Here is a 25182-nt window from a genome sequence, read left to right on the forward strand (position 1 = left end):
GTGGCTCCAGACTCGAGAGTTCAGTGGTACTCCCTCCACGGAGACACAGTGCCATATACTACTTAATTCCTCCATGGATTCATCTAAAGTGTATGCTAATGAAATCTGTGATGCACTGCCTTACATACGCTATAAAACCGATTCAAACACGAATCCTTGATCTGGAGGCATTAACAGTGTCTATGTGGAGGCCCCAGTCAATGTTATCACATGAGGCTTACAAACAGACCTGATATTGAATGAATATGCTTAGATGCTTGCTGAATTTCGTTATGGGTCAGTCAATATATATATTTTTTTAAATATTTTTGCCCTTCCAACATTTTGTTAATTGGATTTTTTACAGTGTAGAAATTCTACTATGCAAATAAAAATCATAGTCAATGTGAATTTTGATGCATAATCCTTAAATCAAATGTGACTGGATTTCTTTGAGGTTCATTTTCTTTCTTATTCTGTACTCAGTCATACTTAATTCTCTGATGGATGGTGTCCATGTCAAGGGAAGTGACCTTTAAGCCATTTTAACATCGAATAATGAAGGAGGCTTTCTCAGAACTCTATATGTTGCTCTATAAACTTGATATATACTTATATACTGTCGTTCAAACGTTTGGGATTGGTAAGTTTATTATATTGTTTTTGAAAAAAGGCTTTTAATCTTACATTTACATTTACATTCATGCATTTAGCAGACACTTTTATCCAAAGCGACTTTGCATTCAAGTTACAGTTTTTACATTTTATCAGCTCTTAATCTCCCCAAGGCTTCATTTATTTGATCATAAATACAGTAAAAACAGCAATATTTTAAAAGATTACTATAATTTAAATGGACTGTTTTCTATTTGAATGTAGTTGCATGTAATGGCAAAGCTGAATTTTCAGCACAATTACAATTACTTTATACAGAATTTGTTGATGAAGAATGATGATGTTTATTTGAAACTGATATTTATTTATTTATTCATACAAGAATATTTTAAATATGAAGTGATGTTATGCATTTAACATGTAGCCCAAAATGTAAAATTGCATATTATTATATAATAATTTCTGTTATAAAATTATGGTCTTTGTAGGGAGAGATCCCCATTATTTCATGTTATTTTGGTAACACGTTACTTAAAGCCTTTATGTTTAATGCATTATAACTATTCATAATGTGCTCTGTAATACTTTATATCTTGTAATTATTATAACCAAATTTAAAATGCATGTAACAATGTAACAAATGTAACAATGAATTGATAAGTTTTATAATGTATTAACTGTGGTTACAATAATTCATGAGACTGTACAATGCATTATAAAGTATATGTATATATTGGTGATTTAATCATTTTGCATCAAAGACATTTAAACCAACTGCCTAAACCTATACAAATCTAAATTAATGTGTTAGACAATACAAGAAAGGTTCAAATGAACTTTTACTCTATACCACTTTTATTATACTAATTGCAAATAGTTTATGAAAATACAGATTCAGTTATCAGTGGTTGGTTGATTGTTCAAGTGCTGTTAATGCTATTCTGTGACCTGAAAGAGGTTTTTTCTAGATCAAGTAAATGCAAATGCAGCGGCTGTTGTTGTTGAGACGTTTTGATGTGAATAATCAAGGCTTTGATCAGTAACAACCCTCTGCCTGACCTGGATCATTTTGCTCTGTCTGTATCACTTTAATAAACAGGTTCTTGGCAGACAAAGGGAAATAGGTTGGTAAAAATACCTGTGGCTCTCTCGCAGGGCCTCTTTGCCCTTCCTCCAGGAGATCATCCCGCGCGGAGACATGCGGGGCCTGCACTCAATCAAAACATCTCCACCCTGCCGAGCCAGTGTCTGTGCCTTTAGCACACTATTGGAGAAATCTGGTGCCACTGCTGATGTGAAGAGAAAAACAAGCATCTTACAAAACTGACAGAGAGATAGATTGACTGACTCCTGAAAGTATTTTGGAAGACCTTGTAACATATAAAATGTCATTGCATTAGATATTAGATAAGAAAAAGGTAATTTTTCAAACATTTCATGTCTACGCAACAGCCGTAGAAAACAAAATGTGGAATAAAAGAAATATAAATATATGATTACATTAAATAATTTCATAAAGTGCACTTTTCAAAATTTAGTTCTTACTTTTTTTCCTCATTACAACACAGCTGTATCACACTGACATTTTTGTTTTCATGCCCCAAATAATAATACATTTTAATTCAGAAATGTATTTATGTTCTTCATAGAAAAATGTGTTTATGCAAGTAAAGGATGTATGAATCGCATTTTTAATATACATTTCCGTTTAATTACTTAATTTTTTTGCAAGAAGTCTCTTATGCTCTCCAAGGCTGCATTTATTTAGAAAAAAAATACAGTAAAAAAGTAATATTGTGAAAAATAATTACAATTTACAATAACTGGTTTCTATGTGAATATATTTTTAAATGTAATTTATTCATTATGATGCAAAGCTAAATTATCAGCATCATTACTCCAGTTTTCAGCGTAACAAGATTCTTCAGAAATCATTCTAAAATGCTGATTTGCTGCTTATCAATGTTGAAAAGTGTTGTGCTGATTAATATTTTTGCAAAAACTTAAGAAAAGCAACAATATAAATGTCTTGACTGTCACTTTTGAACAATTTAATGCCTCTTTGCTTAATTAAAGTATCAATTACTTTAATTTTTTTTATATACTTACCCCAAACTGTTGAAGGGTAGTGAATAATATAATACATTAAATTAAAACATTTGAATAAATGAATAAAATAGGACAAAACAATTGTGTCATGTCATGTCACAGACTCATTTTCTTCCACACAACCTGCCAGCCTGCTAAATCTCTATCTGCTTCCCTCTTTGCCAAATCTCATCGTTGTCTCACTTTCCAGAGGCATGCGAGGAGGATGTTTTTAATGCGATATCCTCACTTAAGAGCACACTCAAGAGCTCACACTATCCCCCGCACACCACTAAGTCAAACCGAGTCAAGCCAGCCGGCACAAATCTAAAGGCTCTAAAATGCGAAGACTGTCTACCTCACATCTCCCCCAGGGAGCAATTTCAGCATACTAGACTTTCCTGCCTGTTTGGCATCCATCTGCACTCAGCGCTGACAGCATCAAAGCACCCATTGTGCTGACAAATGACAGGACTAGGGAACAGAGCACTTCTCTCATCTGCCGCATGATAAAATGGCCTTGAACGTCAACTCCTTTAATCTTCAGCGCAGAGATGGGTTTGATCATTGATCCTGTCAAAAGTTATTTTGCTTCTCATAATAGCGGGTCAACTGTTTTTAAATGCAGCGTAAAAGAGTGTAGTAAGACTAATGAGTGATAGCGTTTGCTGACAATGTGGTTGGAATGAGTACAAAACACAAGTACTGCTACACAGCACTGTTGCACCAAAACAAAACAAACTTTATATCATCTGGCCAAATGCCTATTGGCTATATATTTCAGAATGTGATTGACAATGTCTTTAGTAACTAGTGATCCCTTACCAATGACTTTGAGTTCAGCGTTGGCAAACACTCTGCCGTGACGGTTCTCAGCGATACACTGGTACATCCCAGTATCTGACAGAGTCAGACTGCTGATGGATAATGCCCCGTTTACCACCTGGATTCTGTCCTGGAAACATAACAACAATCCCACAATTCAACTGACTTGTGTTACATATTGTATATACAATGCCCTCCAAAAGTATTGGAACAGTAAAGACAAAATTGCTCTGTTGGCTGTGGAATAAAGACATTTACAAATATGATTAAAATATGAATATGAGACAAATCTACAGAATGTCACATTTTATTATTGGGTGATTCAACACATAGATGTTTTACCAGCTGTTCAGCACTTTTATAGTTTCATCCCTCTATCTGATGTGAGCATAAGTATTGTAACAGTTGCTTCATAGGTCTTTCTAAGTGATCAGCTGTGTCCTGTTGCATTAATTCTTCAGATATTAAAAGCAGGGAATGTGTCGCATCAGTTATATCCATTACTTCTGTATTCTGAATCTTGCATTCGAGGATGACACACAAACCAGGATGAAGATGAGGGAGCTGACTTTGAGAGAAAAGCAAGCAATTTGGATGCTAAAAGAAAAGAGGAAGTCAATTAGAGCAATAGCAAAAACAAAGGGCATGGAGAAATCAAGAGTTTGGAAACCACCAGCGACACCAGCAACCAACAATGACCTGATCGGCTGAGAAAACAACAGTAGTTGATGACAGACAAATCATAAAAGCTATGAAAATGAACCCTAAAAGACGTGTCTGTAAAATCAGCAACAACTTCCAGAAAGCTGGGGTGATGCTCTGACAATCTACTGTCCTCAGGAGACTTTGACACAGAATAACAGATGCTACACAGCAAGATGCAAACCTCTGACCAGCACCAAAAATAGAAAGGCAAGATTAGAGTTAAGGTGAGCCAGAAGAGTTTTGGAACTGTGTTTATGGACCGATGAGACAAAGATGAACCTTTATCTAAGTGATGGGTAAGCAAAAGTGTGGAGAAAAAAGGGAACTGCAAATGATCCCAAGCATACAGCCTCATCTGTAAAGCATGTTGGAGGTGGTGTCATGGCACGGGCATGCATGGCTGTCTCTGGAACAGGCCCTCTCAACTTTACTGATGACGTAATGTATGATGACTGTAGCAGAATGGGGAAGTGCTTCATATTGCATCAGGACAATGACCCAAAACACCCTGCCAGTTCAGTCAAGGAGTTTATAAGGGCAAATAAATGGAAAGTTTTATATTGTCCAAGTCAATCTCCAGATTTAAAACTGATTGAACATGAATTTCTCCAGCTGAAGAGGAGAGTAACGGCAGAAACTCCCCAAAAATAGAATTGGCTGCATTAAAGGCTGGGAAAAGTATTTCAAAGGATGAGACCAAGAGTCTGGTGATGTCTATGGGTCACAGACTCACTGCTGTGATTGTGTGCAAGGGATCCGAAACTAAATAATAACTTTTAATCTTTTATATCTGCCTTATGTTCAACTGTCCCAATACTTATGCTCACATCAATGAGTGGGATGAACTCTAAAAGTGCTGTTCTTTTTATTTGGTAAAACATGTATGTGTTGAATCACCCAATAATAAAATGTGACATTCTGTAGTTTTGTCTCATATTCATCTTTTAATCATATTTGTAAATGTCTTGACTCCACAGCCAACAGAGCAATTTTGTCTTTACTGTTTCGATACTTATGAAGGGCACTGTATATAGTGTTTCTATATAGGGAAAAACAACAACAACAAAAAACACCTTGCTTTTGTGTACTGCGTTAGGCTAATATTATTGCTCTTTTGTTGGTTTTGATTGTTTCTATTGTCATCATTTGTAAATCACCATGGATAAAAGCATCTGCTAAATGACTAAATATATACTGAAAATTCACTTCAGTAATACTTTACATGTCAAATTCTACATAGAAAACACACTCAATATATGTAATGCAATGTTTTCCTCTTTTCTATCCTTGTACACATTTAAACATGAAATATGCAACTTGTTCAAGAAATAACAATTTTACACAAACTGTTTTGACAGATTTGATCAGGGAAAAACACTTTCTTCTACTGGAAATTTCTATAAATAATGCAAATATATCCTTGCTATTTTTTTCCAACACATTCATAGTGATTACTTTTGACAGGGCTTTGCAGCAAGCTATATGCATTAATTACCAAACATTATTATCATTTTGAACAGTGGACACACACATTTCATGTTTAAAAGAAGGTATGTTAGTGCACAGACATTTAAAAAATGTTTTTTCAAGATTGTTAAATAAATAATTAAGGGCAACACTACTGTGCAATAACGAAAACAAATCAAGTGGAAATGAATCATCCATACAAACCAATTTACTAGAATGAATCGTTCTTCTCGATGCTACTTGTTAGATAATGTTAGATATTTTATCTTAGATAAAATTGTCACAACAAAACTAAAAAAAAAAAAAATAAAGGATTGGGACATCACCAAACTATACTGTATTCATGGAAAGTGGCTGCTATAAAATAATAAAATTACAGATGTGAAGGGAGCAGAACGGAGGATGAATCTAATCCCACACTAGCAGTGGATTGCTGCTGATGGGAGGTCTATAATTTTTATTTTTTTATCCTGGCCAAGCACTTACTCGTAAAGCCCCTGTTATGCTGCCATTGCGCTCACTTGAGTGTGAAAAATTTGAATGGTGCATTCAGGTTGAATGAACTGAGATTTAAAGGGCTCAAATATCTGCACTCGCTCTCTGCATGTGGGCACTTCAGAGTCTGCTGGCATTAACTTTATGCTTTATTTGAATTTCATTGTTCAAGTGCAGCTGGAAAATGGTGTAACTCTCTGGCCACGTGATCTGCCCCAACATGGAGCATCACAATCTAACCGATAGTATAAACAGACCACTTCCTATGTGTGCCATGTTGACAGGGGTAAACTAGAGAAGATCAGTACAGCCTCTAGCAGCAAAGACAAACGGTGGCATAAATCAGCTTTATGGGGTAATTAATTAGGGGTGACATTCCACTGAAATCAGCACTTTCCCCCTCGACGGGAGAGCGCCGTTTGAGTGGGCTGTGCTGCACCAGACTGATTAAGTTGCCCACCTGAATAGACATCGCAAAGATTGACCCAACATTATGGGTATTGGCTTGGCATGTGTGATATTGTTGCTGAGGTAAACATTTACACAAGCAGAGGATGATTTGGTGTAGTACTAGGGAAAAAAATCTAAACAAACTTTTATAATTTAAAAGTACATAAAATAAATCGACTATACAACTGTTAGTTTTAATGCACTCATCTGACTGAATAAGAATGGCATTGCCGACACTGAACATTTCACTGTTTGCATCAGTTTGCTATATATACTTTCACTTCTATGGTTTGCAATATCGTGACTGAACTATTTTGTTGGTGGAGCAAAACTAAAACACAAAATACCTACCTGTTTTGTCTGAAATGTCTATTTAGCCTGTGGCCTCATGCCCACAGGCAAATCACAGCTGTGTTAAAGTTCAGTACAACTAAAATGCCTTTAAGACAAGTTATTTCACCCAGCGGCAATTGTGGTAACACACAGGGTAGCTGTTTTCTACAGTATGTAGGCTGTAAACATACAGGTGCAACTTACTTTAAAGGTAAAAAACAAACAAACAAAAAAACATTTTTTTTTAACATAGTTATAATAATACATTTCAAATTAACAATACAATCTGACAATAGTGGTATCATCAATTTAGCTTCTTCTGCTTAAATGACACAAAATCCAAAACAAACAACAAAAAACTGCCAACCCGATCTCTTGACATTTGTACATATTTTATGAGGTGGCTAATTCATATGTATTTGTATGACCTGGCTTGTACTAATTCGTACGTTTTGTGAAAAATCGTATGTATTTTACGAGGTGGCAAATTCGTAGGAATTCGTACAAATGACCACACCTAACCCCACCAGTAAACCTACCCCTTACAGAAAACGCTGGACTGTACAAAATTGTATGAGTGAGGTTGTACAAATTCGTACAAATTTTATAAGTTGGCTAATTTGTTCAAATTCATATGACCTCACTCGTACGATTGTGCATGTTTGTGGCGAGATAGCGTTGAAACTGCAACAAAACAAAACAACTGAAACAAAACAAAAACAATTAAAACAAGAGCAACAAAAGTAAAACAAAATAACAAAACAAAAACAACGATACAAAACAAAACAAAGAACAAAACTGCAACAAATCTAAACAAAAAACAACAACAACAGCAACAAAAAAAAAAAAAAAACGGGCTGATCAAGATCAAGCGAAAAAATCAAAGTATCTTGCACACAAAAATTTTAATACTAAATACAGCTAACGAAATTTAAAAACTGCCTAATTTATAATCGCCTAATTTATAATCAGAAAATGCAAAGACAAATGCTAAGTCAATTATGGAGCAATAACTCAAAGCTATTGAGAAATAAATCAAAGAAATCAAATGGAATCATTGAAATGAACCATCCATACAAACTGATTTACTATGAATCAGACTTCTCAATGCTACTTGAGAGAGATGGAAATATAGAAGGTAATATTTGATTATTGCCTCAGCTCACTTATGTAGCATACAGTGTGAAATAATTCTGTCACGCTACACCACTGCTGAAAAAAAAGCTTATTACTGTATTTTAAAAATTAAAAAATACTGAAAACTAGAATTAAATAGCTAGCGCTACCATTTAGGGTTACTTTCTGACATTGATCGTATGGAGCTTCTGTAATGTGCTCTGAATACTACATTCAGGTGATGGTGGATAGTTCTTTTCTGTTCATTGTATTCATCAAATAACAAATGACACTCTTCTTCTCTTCCTCTGACTACATGGATGACCTTTGGTCTGGAGATTGATCAAATGCTGAGGTAGCCAGTGGTGACATTTACAAAATGGTAACACCTCAGCTCATTAAGAGTGCAGCCTCACACGCCGAGATTGTGTTCACTATCTCTCAGAGCGATGAAACAAGCTCTGTTGTACATGACATTAATACAGCACAGAACTACTCTGAGCCGTACAACAACTGAGCCTTACACACCTAAACCAGAGTTCTGGAAATACACATGTAGAATCCTAAAAATAAACAACATAATACTGAGAAAGGCAATAGAAAGTCGTTGTGTCATTGTGCTACAAATATATTTACATATTTATGTACTTAATAAAAATACCCCACAACTTTTGGTATACTTACCTGTTATACTTAAAGTCTTGCAATTCTCATCAATAGAGACATTAAAACACATTTTAGACTTAGTATTTAAAAATGTGCAATGTGCACAAGTAGCACTCCAAATAAAGTTGAATTATAATTTTTTACATAAGTCTCGAGCGATATGTCAGTAAATGTTAAAAGTTTTGAACTATACTTATTATGAAATAAATGTATTTTAAATATATTACTTTAATTTATACTCAATTTGAAAGTGAAAGTGAAGTGACGTGTGGCCAAGTATGCTGACCCATACTCAGAATTTGTGCTCTGCATTTAACCCATCCAAGTGTACACACACACAGAGCAGTGGGCAGCCATATTGCTGCAGTTGGGGGTTCGGTGCCTTGCTCAAGAGTCTCACCTCAGTCGTGGTATTAAAGGTGGAGAGAGAGCGCTTGTTATTCACTCCCACCACCAGCATTCCCTGCCGGATCTGAGACTCAAACCCATGACCTTTGGGTTACAAGTCCGACTCTCTATCCATTATGCCCCCACACAAAAAAAATAAAAAATTGATGTAGTGTTGTTATTGTTAACTAAGAATATAACAATATTATAGAAATGGTTTTCATTACTTGAAATAAAATAAAATATGAAATACTTAAAGAAAAAAGAAATGTTACATTGGTAACCATCAGTAATAAGTTCAACAACTAAAATTCTACTTTCATATTATAGCTAATTTTACGGTGGCCGAGAAGTTATATCAAGCTATATCTACCTCTTCCGACTTGTCTGATTTGTCGCTGTTTTCTGACTTATAATTTAGCTTTTGTTTATTGTGAAATTAAGTTGTAAAACGTTCTAATTAATTCTTTAATATGTGCAATCTACTAATTAAGTTATGTAGGGTGAATGTGAACCAAACAAGAACTCAAAAATTAGTTTTGACGTTGACATAATTAAAACTGTAGTTCCCAGTAGCATGCTTTAATGAGACTTAAATCAGAAGAAGAAAAAATGCTGAAATTAAGTCTAATTTTTAGAAAGATGAGAAGATGGAGATTAGTGTGTTGTTGATATTTAGATTTAGATTTCCTTCCATACTTCCTAAAGCTGCTAACTTGGTCTTTCAGGTGCACTAAAGATAAAGCAAACTGCATCTCCCACCTCAAAGGACTCTAGCGGCTCTCCGTTCTTCAGCCACCTGTAAGATGGTTTGGGCTTGGCGCTCGCTTTACACTCCCACAGCAGAGATTCATCAATGGCTTTCTGCACATTCTGAGGCTTCTCCACCAGATGAGGGGGTGCTGAGATCCATCAATAAACACACAACACACAACGAGATATCAGCACCTCACAAAGCGCTGCTGATAAAAATGAATTTTCAACAGCTCCCAAATCCCAGACACACTTAGAGTTGGTTATTGATTAGCCCCTGTTAGGAATCAATAAACCAACCAAGCAGTTTATGAGCCAATTAATGAACAAATCCAGTTATTAATCAATCAACATGGCATTAGAATGAATAAAAAAAGCATAATACTGTATGAATAATTTACAAGGACATTTAGTAAACCGCATTCACACTGAGCTGAGGAGATTACAGGACTCAGCTCTCACTAAATGTGAATCAAATTTAGCCTGTCTTTGGTATATTGCTTTAATATTTATATTGCTTTGAGGAACAACACCCTTCCCAAACATGCATAAGAAAAAGGTGCTAGAAAAAGTGCAAATGTTACAGTTTTAACCTCGATTACATATTTATACTTAAAGCTAAGATAAAAAAAAATGTCTTGAAACATATTAAAATGAGATTGATTCTCGTGGCTTCGGTGAAGGTCGGTGTGACTTGCATAGGCTGCACTATTCTTTTAAGACAGGAGAGAAAGGAAAATAAATCATGCCGTAGTGCAAGCATGGACAAAGTAGCATGCTTTATAGGTATCAGTCACACTGCTGGAGCTCATAATTTTGAGTTCAGCCATTATGTTATAAACAACAGTGACCCATATTGATTATTCTATAAGTCCAACAGCAGTGATAGATGGACAATACAGTCTATGGGAGATTATGGATTTTTACCTGCCAAATAATTGCAATGACAAATAATTACAACATACAGGGATACTCATGAAAATCTGACATCCTGGTTATAAAACATCATGGGGTGATAAATTAAACATACAATAATTATCAGTGATAAACTCAAATATATAAGCATTCATAAAAGCTTAATGGTGCATATTGATTGCACGTTTGTCAGATTATAGAAAGAATCAGCTGAATGTCCAATTTGCTCTTTTCTATACAATGAAAGCGGTGGTCACCATTCTTTTACATTTCAAAGAAAAGGAACAGCTTGAACCAGGGGTATTATGATTAAATACAACCTGAATTCCAGAAATGTTGGGGCGTTTTAAAATTTGAATAAAATGAAAACTAAAAGACTTTCAAATCACATGAGCCAATATTTTATTCAAAATAGAACCGAGAATATAACAAATATTTAAACGGAGAAATTTTACACTTTTATCCACTAAATGAGCTCATTTCAAATTTGATGCCTGCTATAGGTCTCAAAAAAGTTTGCAAGGGGTAACAGAGGGCTGAAAAAGCAAGAAATGTTGAAAAGATTCAGCTGGGAGAACATCTAGCAACTAATTAAGTTAATTGACAACAGGTCTGTAACATGATTAGCTATAAAAGGAATGTCTTAGAGAGGCAGAGTCTCTCAGAAGTAAAGATGAGCAGAGGCTCTCCAATCTGTGAAAGAGTGCTTAAAAAGATACTTTAAAAACAACGTTCCTCAAAGTTTGCAAATCTCATCACCTACAGTGCATAGCATCATCAAAAGATTCAGAGAAACTGGAGAAATCTCTGTGTGTAAGGGACAAGGCCGAAGACCTTTGTTAGATGCCCGTGGTCTTCGGGCCCTCAGACAACACTGCATCACTCATCGGCATGATTCGATCATTGACATTATTAAATGAGCCCAGGAATACTTCCAGAAACCACTGTCGGTAAACAATCCGCTGTGCCATCTGCAGATGCCAACTAAAGCTCTATCATGCAAAAAGGAAGCCATATGTGAACATGGTCCAGATGCGCCGTCGTGTCCTGTGGGCCAGGGCTCATTTAAAATGGACTGTTTCAAAGTGGAAAAGTGTTCTATGGTCAGACGAGTCCAAATTTGACATTCTTGTTGGAAATCATGGATGCTGTGTTCTCCAGGTAAAAGAGGAGGGAGACCTACCAGCGTGTTCAGTTCATAAGCCAGCATCTCTGATGGTATGGGGGTGCATAACTGCATACGTATGGGCAGTTTGCATGTTTTGGAAGGCACTATGAATGCTGAAAGGTATATAAAGGTTTTAGAACAACATATGCTCCCCTTCAGACAACGTCTATTTCAGAGAAGGCCTTGTGTATTTCAGCAGGGCAATGCAAAACCACGTACTGCCAGAGGCGGACAGTAGTGGAGTACATTTACTTGAGTATTGTACTTAAGTACACTTTTTGAGTATCTTTACTTTACTTGAGTATTTTTTTTTTCTGGAAACTTGTGACTTTAACTTCACTATATTTTTCACTCCACTACATTTCTATCAAGGTCCTCGAAGTAGAAAGTCGTTATGCAGCAGCTTTGAAAGTCAGTGAATGATTTTTTTCTTTTCGAAAATGTGATTTTTTTGACAGCATATCAGTAATCACTCTTGTCGGGTTACATAAAGTGATTTTCCCAGAATTTTTTTTAACACTGACCAGTTGCAAATGTGATATGTTTTTGCAACGATTCAATATTAAGAAGTTTATATTGTGGTATGTATTAGACACAATATTGTCTGATTTTGCAAAATTGTGTAAACGAAAATATTACCTATAAAACAAAAGAACAACTGTTGTGCATCTCCTAACAAAACACAATAGGTGTTTGACTTGAAGCAGCTGCACAGATGTTCTGTGTGTGACATCAACGCACCGCAAGAGAGATGATGTCAAATACATTTGGCTGTTTTGTTTTTTTGTTAAAGCAGTGTTGCTGTTGTAAAGTTATTCAGCTACAGTTGTGTTGCTGAGTTTTAAAGCAGGTTTTTTTTTTTTTTTTTGATCAGTCTGTATTTACAGCATTTTCACGGTCCACTCGGTTCAAATGTGGATGAATGGCTACACGTAGATGTGTGTACACACTGCCAGAGCTGTGAGAGATCACTACCATCCTGCTTTTGTGGGAGTGGGCAGGGGTGTTTTTTTTTTTCAACTCACTTGTTTTATTTCTATAAGTTTTAACATTCTAAAAGCTCTTTATTCCAAAGATACTACAACTTAGTCGGTGTGTTCAGTAGGTGTAATGCATTGTAAGTTGCTTCAGAGATATTGCAAGTATTACATACAACAAAAATAAAACAGTGCATTGACATAAAAAGGAAATTTACTTTTGGTACTTGAGTACTTTTAAATGCAATTACTTGTGTACTTTTACTTATGTAAAAATCTGTCTTTACAACTTTCACTTGTAATGGAGTAATATTTGGCCAGCACTATCTGTACTTTCACTTAAGTAATGGAGTTGTGTACTTTGTCCGCCTCTGCATACTGCAGCTGTTACAACAGCATGGCATCGTAGTAGAAGAGTCTGGGTGCTGAACTGGCCTGCCTGCAGTCCAGATCTTTCATCTATAGAGAACATTTGGTGTATCATTAAATGAAAAATATGTCAAAGACGACCACGAACTCTTCAGCAGCTGGAAACCTATCAGGCAAGAATGGGACCAAATTCCAACTCATAACTTCGATGCCCAGATGTCTTCAAACTCTTTTGAAAAAGAAGAGGAGATGCTACACCATGGTAAACATGCCTCCGTCCCAACTATTTTGAGACCTGTAGCAGGCATCAAATTAGAAATGAGCTCATTTTGTGCATACAATTTTAAAATTGATCCGTTTAAACATTTGTTATGTTATCTATGTTCTATTGTGAATAAAATATCGGCTCATGTGATTTTAAATTCTTTTAGTTTTCATTTTATTCAAAATTAAAAAACGTCCCAACATTTCCAGAATTCGGGTTGTAAAAGTACCACCATTATAAAAAAATCACAACTTAATATAAAACACATTAATAAAATATAAAACACATTAACTTTTTTTGTTTAGCTAGTTGCCAAAACTAATTTTCTCTTTTGTTTATTTTAGGTTGAAGTACTAAATAACTCAAACGTATGGAAGCCTGGCACAGAATAAAAAATAAAAAAGGCAATTGTGACTTTTCATTTTACAATTTACTTTTTTTTTTTCACAATTTTATATAGAGTTTATATCTCGCAATAACATTTTTTCTTGCAGTTCTAACAAAAATCAGAATTGCGAGATAAACTCTGATGAAAAATTGAGTTTGCCTCTCACGATTCTGATTTTATATCTTTTTTTTCAGAATTCTGAGTTTGCATCTCACATCTCACTGAGGTTATATCTCACAATTCCTGCAAATCAATCAAGATGTAATCTCAGAATAGCAAGAAAAAAGTGAGAAATGTAGCAATTACCTTTTTATTTTTTATCTCTTTAAATTAGTCTTTATCTAAATATATACAGTATATGTATTTAGGAACAAAAAACAATAAAAAGTGACAAAAACAACAACATTTCTAAAACTAAAATGAAGAGAGAAAATATAAAAAAATTAAATCTAAATAAAATTACAGAATTTTTGTTAGAATATAAATAAAATTACACTGGCTTTAAAATTCTGCTACAGCAAGTCTATCATTTTGTCCACACAAACAGCGTTCATACAGGTTTGTAAGATTTAAAAATTTGGCTGAACTTTAAGAGAAAAGTACATTTATTTAATCTCTGAAATATTTCTGCCCTACCGTAGAAGGACAGTCGCCCCTTCACTGTGTTTTTGCCTCTGGAGTTCTCAGCTGTGCATTCATATGGTCCTGCATCTTCCTGTTGAAAATAAGGGATCTCCAACACGCCACTGGATTTGCCAACATCCACTTTTCTGGGAAAAGGAACTCCGTCTGGTCTTCTCCAGGTGATTGCAGGTACTGGACTGAAAGCAAAATGTAAATTTGATTGTTTAATGAGCTATATTTCCCTTTAAATAATAATAGTCTATATATAAACTGGAAGAAAAACCCACTGTCTCAGTGATTGTTAGCATGTGATATTGTGTAGCAGGCTCTAGTATCAGTTGTTATATTTACTTTCCCAAAGCGAAGCACTCCAGTTTGACTGTCAATCCTTTGGCAATAGCCAAAACTTCTGGAAATTGGACTTCAATTTTGGGTTCATATTCTCCCATAATGCCTGAAACACAGAAAAAGAATGATAGTTTCCAATTAAAACCCTATGCTTAAAACCACAAATGAGACATTTTTATGAGCTGAATACATATGGTAAAACCATCACCATCACTGCGGAGTACGAGTGATGTAGGAGGCCCCTGCACTCTGCTTTGGGTCACAGTGTTAGTCACGACACAGGTGTAGTTTCCCACGTCTGAGGGCTCCACTTTAGCGATGTAAAGGTTGCCTGTTTTCTGTGACACAAAGCGCCGCGTGTCTTGCTTCACGAATGAGGGATATTCGTTAAAGATCCAAGAAAAGGTCAACTCTGTCGAAAAGAGAAGAGGTGAGACTCTGTACTGCACCACATGCTTCGAAGTTTTCCATTTGTAAATACTAGTATCCATCCATCCATCCATCCATCCATCCATCCATCCATCCATCCATCCATCCATCCATCCATCCATCCATCCATCCATCCATCCATCCATCCATCCATCCATCCATCCATCCATCCATCCATCCATCTCTGTCTGTCTGTCTGTCTGTCTGTCTGTCTGTCTGTCTGTCTATCTATTCATCATTTATTCATCCACTTCCATCCGTGCATTCGTCTATCCATCCATCCGTCCGTCCATCCATTCATCCAACCATCCATCAGTCCATCCATCCATCCAAACAAAAATAAACTTTTATAATAATTATTAACAATAATTATCAACGATAATATATTAATTAATTGCAATAATACATTAACAAGGAAACATTTAAAACTGCTTTAAATAATTTACAGTCTGAAGATTTGAGTATCTTTAAAACAAGAAAAAGACTGGCAAAATAAAACTTGAGTCCATCAGTACAAAACGATCTGATCTTTGCCCAAGAATTCAGGTTATGCCCAGTTTTTTTTTTTTTTTTTTTCATGATGGATCTACAAAAAAGCAAGTGATTTTAGCCTTCGGTAAGTTTTGAAAGGTTTGGCTCCATTAAAGCAATAAGGTCTGATGTGTTCAGCCCAACACTAAACACAGTAATCAAGACAGCAGGGGACAGTGGAGCACAACACTTATGTAGCACAGCTGTGCTAACTACTTTTCATCTCAGGCAGAGCTTTTTGATGAGAAGTGACAGAATAGCCAAGAATAAACCACATTTATACTTACACATCCAAAGCATGTTGTGTAATTTTAATATGTTGAAAACATTACCCTACATTTGACATCTTAAACACATTTTCTTATAGGGAAATGACACTGCTTATAAGCTATCTCACGTTTCAGTAAATAAACACTGTTGCGCTTATTTTGCACATCAATGTAATAACCTTTCCTGTGGCCCTTTTGAAAGTGCCTTGTTTTTTTCCGAGTTCAACATGTTCTGTTCTTAAAAATGTCAACAGTCTAAGTGACGACATAAACTCTGAACAGACTGATTACTAGACCTTTTTTAAGTGTGGCCACTCATTGAGTTAACAGCAAAGAGCAAAAGTTTGCCTCGCATAACATTTAACTTGTGCTCTGTAGTATACCACTTAAGGGCACTAAATCAACAGTGGAAAAAGGATGTAATATGTGTTTATGCTGTTATATGGGCAGTGAGGTTGAAAAGCCTGTGAGCTAATTACAGAGGACCATAATTGCTGGTTGGGGGGGGGGGGGTTAATAGGAACAAACAGTAGAAACGGCCTCTCTCTGTCTCTGTGAAAAGGTAAAATCTGCACATATGATAACTCACATGAGGCACAACATAAAGTTCATGAATTAGTATATTGTTAAACATATTGAATGATCATTGATCTTGCTTTTTTCTTTGCCATTTTTATAAAGACCAGTTATGGATTGATATGTCCTGTTTAGGGCTGCAAGACAGACTATCTTAGCAGATAGACTGACAATTGGTCTCATTTTCTATCATTAAGTAGAATAATATTATACACATAAGGGGTAATGTACAGTCAGTCAGCTATTATCACAAAATACACTGTTGCACCAGGCCTTATGTAACCACAAAGGGTTTTATTTAGCAGTAATGACTGGCTGGATGTTCATTATCCTGCTATTTTATGGCTATTTACTAAATAAATAAATAAATAAATAGGCATAAAATATTAATTTGTTTTGAAATTATTGTGTGAAAAAAAATACTAAATACAGTTTTTCTCAGTCGCTTTGGTGCATTTCTCAGATAAGAAATGAAATTTTCAAAACTACTTGTTCAACCTCCACGTCATCTAGTCACTTGTGCATATTCTTTTGAACAAATTGTGATTGCCTTGGTACATTCATGCAACTGAATATGTACATTTCTCTTTGGTTTCCTACATTTTCAGTTGCTAATATCATGTTGCTCAAAATTTATTATATAGTTCTCTGGCCGGCAAATCAGCCGGCCAGAAAATAGACAATAAAACACCTTACCTCCCATATGGGCTGGAGGGCCACAGAGAAGAACCACACCTTGCCCCTCTCTGACACTCACTGGACTTCTCCTCTGGGTTTTAAACTCCTCCAGATCTATTAGAAAACAAATGATAGAAGAAAGAACAGAAAAGAAAGAAATAAGCAATATGTGACCCTGTCTGTGAAATCCAGGCTAAAGTCTCAAAATCTAATTATGAGATAACAAGCATCAAAGTTTGATTTCATCCATTAATTTCACCATGATTTCTATCTTTGACATGATCTTACTCAGTCAATATTAAAGATATCAAGGTTCTTTGCCTCATAAAGGATGATTTGATGCAGAAAATAGTAAATCACCAAAAAATGACTTTAGCTGGACTTCAGGCAGGGTCACATTGTTAACATGTAACAATTTAATCTAGACACAGTTACCCTCATTAACAATGGCTTGTTTGATGGATTGAGTACAGTTACATTTAATGACATTGTATACTGTTTTAAACAAATAGAAAGTAATGCATTTTGGAGTCTAGATCCAACAAAAATAGTTCACTCAAATTTTATTTGTCTTTATGACATTCCAGACTTTCTTTCTGCTGTGAAACACAAAAGGAGATGTTTAGCAGAATGTACATGCTGCTCTTTTCCATACAATAAATGTAAATGCTGCTCAAGAGTTGTAGAGTTTCAGAAATACCAAAAAGCTCCATAAAATTAGCCCACTGAAGTTAAGAACTGAAGCTATGTTCTGATAATGTACTTAAACTATGTGCTTAAATCTCATGTTTGGCCATAATGAAATGCTAGCGATGTCAAATGTCATCAGTTCCTGTGTGTCTCATAACTGTCACGATGTACCAAATTTGAATACGTAAATAAAATCTGAGATTCTAAAGATTAGATTTTGAGTCTGTTTTTCACAGAAAAATGACGGTTTAGGAAGACTTGGAATATAGTGCCAAGACTCGTATGGAATACTTTTACAATGCTGTTTTATTTTGCTTTTTGGAGGCTGGCAGTCCATGATCACCATCTTTCACTTTCATTGTATGATAAAGAGCAGTGTGAACCAGAGATGGGCACTCGAGTTAGTGACTCGGACTTGAGTTGCACTCGAGTCGCATTTTTATAGACTTCAGACTTGACTCAGACTCCAACAACAAAGAGTTCAGACTTGACTCAGACTCCAGGTCAAAGACTTCAGACTTGACTCGGACTCCAAGTTAAAGACTCGTGAACATCTCTGGCGTGAACATTATACCTAAAGGCTGGAATTCAAAATCTGAAAAGATTTTAAAACACCTGACATCATACACTTACTGACTTACTGACCATCATACGACTGAGGATCACACACTACAAGACTTTAAAGTCGTTCCAGTCACAACAAACTCATCAACAAACTTGTGCCTTGGTTGACAATGAAAAATAATGTGTGTTCTAAAATCATCAACATGTTTGATCTCCTCCAACTAGATGGAATCATAGTCTGAAGCTAAAAAAAAATCAGAGTATGCGACCATCATACACTATGTAATTTTCTTTGAAATTGGTCAACTCAAATCTGCAGACTGGCTCTGACTTTTGGCAACTAGCTTCGACTTACCCAAACTGTAAATCAGGGCAAAAGTCATGTAGAGTATTCCAGCCTTAAATTATGATTTTGTGTTCAACAGAATAAAGTGCATCATACAGGCTTAGAATGAGCGCAAATTATCAGAGAATTTTTCATTTTGTGTATAAATTCAGAATATACCACCAAACTCCACTTTTCTTCTTCATTGATTTAAAAACCCACAAGGATAAAAAATAAATCAACAAATAAAGTGAGCTGCATACTTTCTTTTGTGAGTATCTTACACTTTATTCTGTGAAGGAAACAATGATGGAGATTGCGTTTACCTCACCTGCACTGAATTCAGTGAGGGGGTTGTGTCTAGAGAACGGCAAATTCAAACAGAATATGCATGAACAACACATCCACTCAAAACACCACAATCCCCACATGCCTCCACGACACAAACTATTTCAACACCATCCACAAAGCAGGGGTTTGATCAGGCTTTAAAGCATGTCTCTGTAAGGGAGGGGTGCTTTTTGTGCTCTGCATGCAAGTTCCACTGAATTACCCCCATCAGGATAAGTTTTCCTCCAGAATGTTCTGTAGACAAATTTTTCAGTTCACATAATATCTCATTACAGCATCCTTACAAGACATTTCTATGAGGCCAAAATAAACAAACCGACAACTCTCTACTATACATATGCAATAAAATCATCTGCTCTTCAGATACTGTACATATAAAACATTCATCAAGAGAAAGACACACTCCACTGCCTCTAATTGGCTTCTCAGTTATCAACTATACGTTGTGTTCTATTCATCGCTCTCGGCAAAGTAAACACCGTAAGCCCTTGTGAAGCTGCAGAGATTGAATACTGTATTGTATTGAAAGTAATGAATTTGTGACCTGTAAAAGACAGGGTGAAGGAAAATAAATTTTCTAGCATCTCCATAATAATATGAAAACAGTGATTTTGAGAAAACCAAGAGGTTAAGTGTAACAACATACTACTTCAATATTCAAATTATGTTTAATATAAAACAAATTAGAAAAAATTAAAAGCATATTTAACAGTAATTCAATTTTAAGATTATCTTTGCATGCTGCTGGAAATGCATTAAATCAACAGAACACAGACACAGGCCAGTGCTGCTGATGGGATGTAGGAAATTATTTTTTGGAGAGTATAAAGAAATCACAAGTAAGATTTGTTGAGGATATATCTCTTTTAAAACCCCACAAATTGATCTGAGAAGTTTTAACTCATACGAAAAACGAATTGTACTCATACTGCAATAACACTGGTAACACAGTTCTCAGTTCTTGGCCACTGGAGGCCATTCTTTGGTTTATACATTCATAGTCATTTATAAGAGCCATAATCTTCCGATTAAAGCAGCACTGCCTAAGGCATACTGAAAAATATGCAGCAGGAGAAATATCTCTTTTGATTATTATTCAGACCTCTCATTCAATGCACTACTCAAAAAAAAGCCAAATCTTTACTATAAATAGACTATGACCAAATCAGTTTCAAAGTAGATAATGTGATTTATCACTAACTCTAAAACATTCAATGGAAATGTCTTGGAGTTATCTTTAAGGGTCCAGTAAGTCGACAGGTGAAACATTTTAGGCAACTGAAGATGTACTCATATTAAAATAATAATTTTCACGTTATGGCTAATAACAGATAAATGGACAATATAAAAAATTGGCAATTTTGTCTAAACAAATTAAAAATAAATAAAAATATTATATAATTTAAGGTGTTTTAGGGATCACCACATTGTATGAACACTATGAAAAATAAATAATTAAATATATAAATACATACATACTGTACATACATACAACAATGATTATGTACATTTTACAAGAAAATATTATTTCTACAGGTCTTTCTACTTCAAATTTCAGATGAAATTCAGTGTGTTGCTTTTTATGTGAAGTTTAATAGCAATTTCTGAGTGAAACTTCTTTTACTATCTTTTTTTTCAGTGTGAATAAAACAGATTCTTGTTTAAAAAAATACAGTCATTACAGTTTCAGTATAGTTTCAGTCATTGTAAATTCACAGTCTTCAAAGTTTCACATGTAACTCAATGGGCCCTATTTTAACGATCTAAGTGTATGGTCTAAAGCGCAAGGCACAGGTGCACTTAGGGTGTGTCCGAATCCACTTTTGCTAGTTTAATTACAGGAAAAACGGTCGGCGCGTCCGGCACATGGTCTAAAAGGGTTCTCTTAATGAGTAGTGGGTGTGTTTTGGGCATAACGTGCAATAAACCAATCAGAGTTTCATCTCCCATTCCCTTTAAGAGCCAGTGCCATGGCGGATTTGCTATTTACACGGCGGAAGTGCATAGGTAGCCTAATTCGGTTACATGCAATGATTATCCATTATGACATGTAGGCATTGTTATATTTATGCAGCCTTTTACATTGTAATCCTTTAATTTGTAATATTTTGCATGTTTGTGTGCTGCTGTGTATCCCTGCGTGTGTAATAAGCAGAGTGTAAGCACATTGTGGACCCATCTATATGCACATATTGCAACGGTACATGGTTGTGGAGAATCGCACGGAGACAGGAGTAGACGTAAAGGAGTATTTAATAGGCTTCAACACACATTGACCATTACAAACATTAAACAAAGACTAAGGGAGAACTGAGGACTTATAAAGGGACTGGAACAAAGGAACAAACGAGATGATCAATACAAAACAGGTGAATGGAATAAACAATGATTAACTAATGACAGGAAACCGGAACAAAACCAAATACGGGCAAACAGGAACTAAACAGGAATCAACACGTGACACATATTACTAACGCACTCTTTAAAAAAAAATACTGCGCCATTGACTTTAGGGGCCCTTTCATACATCTGGCGCAATGCGGCACCAGGCACGATGCCAGTGTTTTTTGCTAGTTTCAGCCCGACGCAGTTGAAGCAACTGAAATAGACTGCGCCATTGACCAATTAAAACCTGGACTAAAGTCAATGGTGCAGTATTTTTTTGTTATTTTGTTACTTTAGAGTTATTTAAAGAGTTAGTAATATGTGCCTATAGGCGGGTCCACAACGTGCGTACACTCTGCTTATTACACACACAGGGATGCGCATGTCATAATGGAAATTCATTGCATATAACAGAATTAGGATACCTCCGTTTCCTCTCAGGAGACGTGTTCGGTCTTTTGCGCTTGCCGTGTAAATTGCGAATCTCATTGGTTTAGTGAAGTGAAGTGACATACTTCGAAGTATGGTGACCCATACTCGGAATTCATGCTCTGTATTTAACCCATCCAACGTGCACACATACAGCAGTGAACACACACACACCGTGAACACACACCCAGAGCAGTGGGCAGCTATTTATGCTGCGGCGCCCGGGGAGCAGTTGGGGGTTCGGTGCCTTGCTCAAGGGCACCTCAGTCGTGGTATTGAGGGTGGAGAGAGCGCTGGACATTCACTCCCCCCACCTACAATCCCTGCCGGCCGGAGACTCGAACCCGCAACCTTTGGATTACGAGTCCGACTCTCTAACCATTAGGCCACGACTTCCCCACATTTATTGCATGTTTATTGCATGTTATGCCCAAAACACACCCATTACTGCGCACAAATGGATGCAACGTGGCGCAGGACGTGAAAATGATAACTGTGTCAGGCTGAAACTAGCAAAAAACACTTGGGTCGCACCTGGTGCTGCATTGCGCCGGGTGTATGATAAAGCCCAATGTGTTATTTGCTTTTTTTTTGTAAAATCTGTGAAATTTAAAATAAAGTAAATTTAAGTAAATCCTACACTAAATTTGTTTCAATGTTACTAAAGTAGACACCATTTCCAAAATAAATTTAGCTTTAGTCATTCTGAAGGTTAGGCTTGCAAACAATATTTTGAAACAACTGAAATTTATATCTGCACCCTGAAGAAGCTTTAGACCTTCATAGATTGTCCTCTGCTGTCTCCAGACACCAAAATATATAGGGTTGAGTCCATGAGCTATAGTGGACCACACAGGAGATTCTCTCCAGGGTAGCAGTGGAAATGCACTGCAGCTTTAGTGATTTAACACTTTAATGGTTTGGTGTTAGATATATCAGTCTACAAATGTCTATTCCTCAAGTAAACATCTACCTTTAACATTAACAGTTTTAATGTAGAAAGCATGGATTGCTGTGGCTCAAATCCAATAGCCTTGCCTTTTCACCATAAACTCTTAATGATACAAAAGCATTTTCTAGTGTACCATTAACTCTCTTGAGTTTTTCCTCAATCTGTTCTCAGGTTGTGCACGAACCATCATGACAAAATGAATTATTAGACTACTAGTGTACCATAATAAGATATGCAGATGCACACATATGTGTCTCAAATTATTAAGCACATTCAGCAGGGAATCATTGGCTTGTGAAGCATTTTAACAACCAAAGCTTGCTAGCAACCATAGATACAGATTAGATACAGATGTCAAACCAAATGAAGCAGAAAACACAAAAGATCAACATGATTAGTCGAAAGAAGAATAAATAGCTACGCTGTACCAAGTGTCTAGAGTGTTTAAAATATCTAATCAAGCTAGCATTAATGGCCAGTAGAACATTCCAGACTAGATTTGATACTGCATTTGGAGCATATGCAAAGCAGTCTAGCAAAAGGAAACCAAAATCACCCAATATTACACAAATTAAATATATGCATATATTACAATACATTTAGCTCTTCCTTTTTGAAATCATTCACTTTTGATCAACTTAACCATCAATCCGGTATTTGTTGTATATATAATGTCACTTGAGTTTGAGCTGAGATTTTGGAGGTGGGGAACTCTAAATGCCCTGCACACACAACTCCCAGCCGCCCAGTATTTTTCCTTCTTTTGAAGGTGGCACAATGCCATTCTGGCATTTTAACCCTTGGAAACATTTTGTTCATGAAAGGTGCTTTCTATTATACACAAAATGAAAAGAACATTCACTCTTGTGCACAAATTGAAGTAGCTTCAGTTAGTTTTGGGTCTAGAATTTTGTGAACAAAAAAGTCAAATGACTATTCATTTCAATTATTTCCATTTAAATTGTGAATATAAAACATTTAAATGCCTGTCACATGCAATAACCATTACATTCACTGTAAATAAAAAAGGGTAATGTTTACAGAAAAAGACTAACAATTATATGTAATTTTTCTGTAAAATGTGTGGTGAAAAACAGTAAATGACATTCCCAAAAGTCCCTGCATAACATATCACATATGATTGTGTTTTAGTGTTTTAGAAACAATTTAGTTTCTTCTCACTTTCTCATCAGTAATGTACATTAGGATGTTTTGTGTCACACTTTGTTATTTAATTAAAGCTGCAGTCCTTAAGTGTTGCCTCTTTATCGCCATCTCTGTTTGAAACCTGCAATTGCAGTTATTTGCAGAATTCTCTCTACCTGATCTCATGATAAAAAGGTACCTGTGGGAACTTTTTCGCAAAACGCAGAATACGTACCAAAAAGTAAATATCACTGTATGATTACAGCATCATATGTTTCGCTTTCTGATTGTAAAAAGCTTGCTCAATAGCTCTGCTGGAACATAATTGGACTTAGGATGTGGAATCCTTGGGTACAAATCCTGTGAAAAATATGACTCAAGAGTAAAGAGCTGAGATGAAAGATCGAAAACAAGCTAAAACGGCATGCTTGTGATTGCATTTTTACATCACATTTGCTTTTGTTCATATTGTCGGGTAAGTTTAGGTGTAGTGCTGATAGTATGTTATTTTAAAACAGACATTTTAAGTCAGAACTACGGTGACACATACAAAAACAACGTAACATGTACCATATGTACGTTCATCTGTTCTGGGGAAAAAAACGAACACTCTTTTAGCAACACTCAGTGAACATTTTACATCAAAAATGTCTCAAAGCGTACATGGCACTACTTATTTTGCGTCTTACAAAAAAGTTCCCACAGGTACATTTTCATCATGAGATCAGGTTGAATTATTTGCTTTATGTGGATTGTGTATCGGCACAGCTCTTCCACGCAGATTAATCTAATGTTTTGAGGTGTATGTGTGGGCTGTCAGTTACCACACCAGTGTGGATACTGTACTTCGGAATCACAGATTCTACGTCTTGGAAGTATTACCCAAATAAGAAGTTTTACGGGAAAATGACATATGAACAAATA

General features: G+C 35.8%; 1 protein-coding gene across 1 annotated transcript in view; it reads right to left on the reverse strand.

Annotated features, from left to right (window-relative positions):
* Positions 1-25182, reverse strand: part of LOC306859783 (contactin-4-like) — a 77666-nt gene that overhangs the window by 15723 nt on the left and 36761 nt on the right. The window contains exons 5-11 of the mRNA XM_079401039.1: positions 17435-17530; positions 15142-15345; positions 14937-15039; positions 14598-14782; positions 9889-10028; positions 3508-3637; positions 1733-1883 (exon numbers count right to left, since the gene is read on the reverse strand). Of these exons, the coding sequence (XP_079257165.1) occupies positions 1733-1883; positions 3508-3637; positions 9889-10028; positions 14598-14782; positions 14937-15039; positions 15142-15345; positions 17435-17530 (1009 nt within the window). The remainder of the gene's footprint in view (positions 1-1732; positions 1884-3507; positions 3638-9888; positions 10029-14597; positions 14783-14936; positions 15040-15141; positions 15346-17434; positions 17531-25182) is intronic.

The sequence above is a fragment of the Barbus barbus genome (assembly GCF_936440315.1).
Source record: "Barbus barbus genome assembly, chromosome: 40".
Taxonomy (NCBI): Eukaryota; Metazoa; Chordata; class Actinopteri; order Cypriniformes; family Cyprinidae; genus Barbus; species Barbus barbus.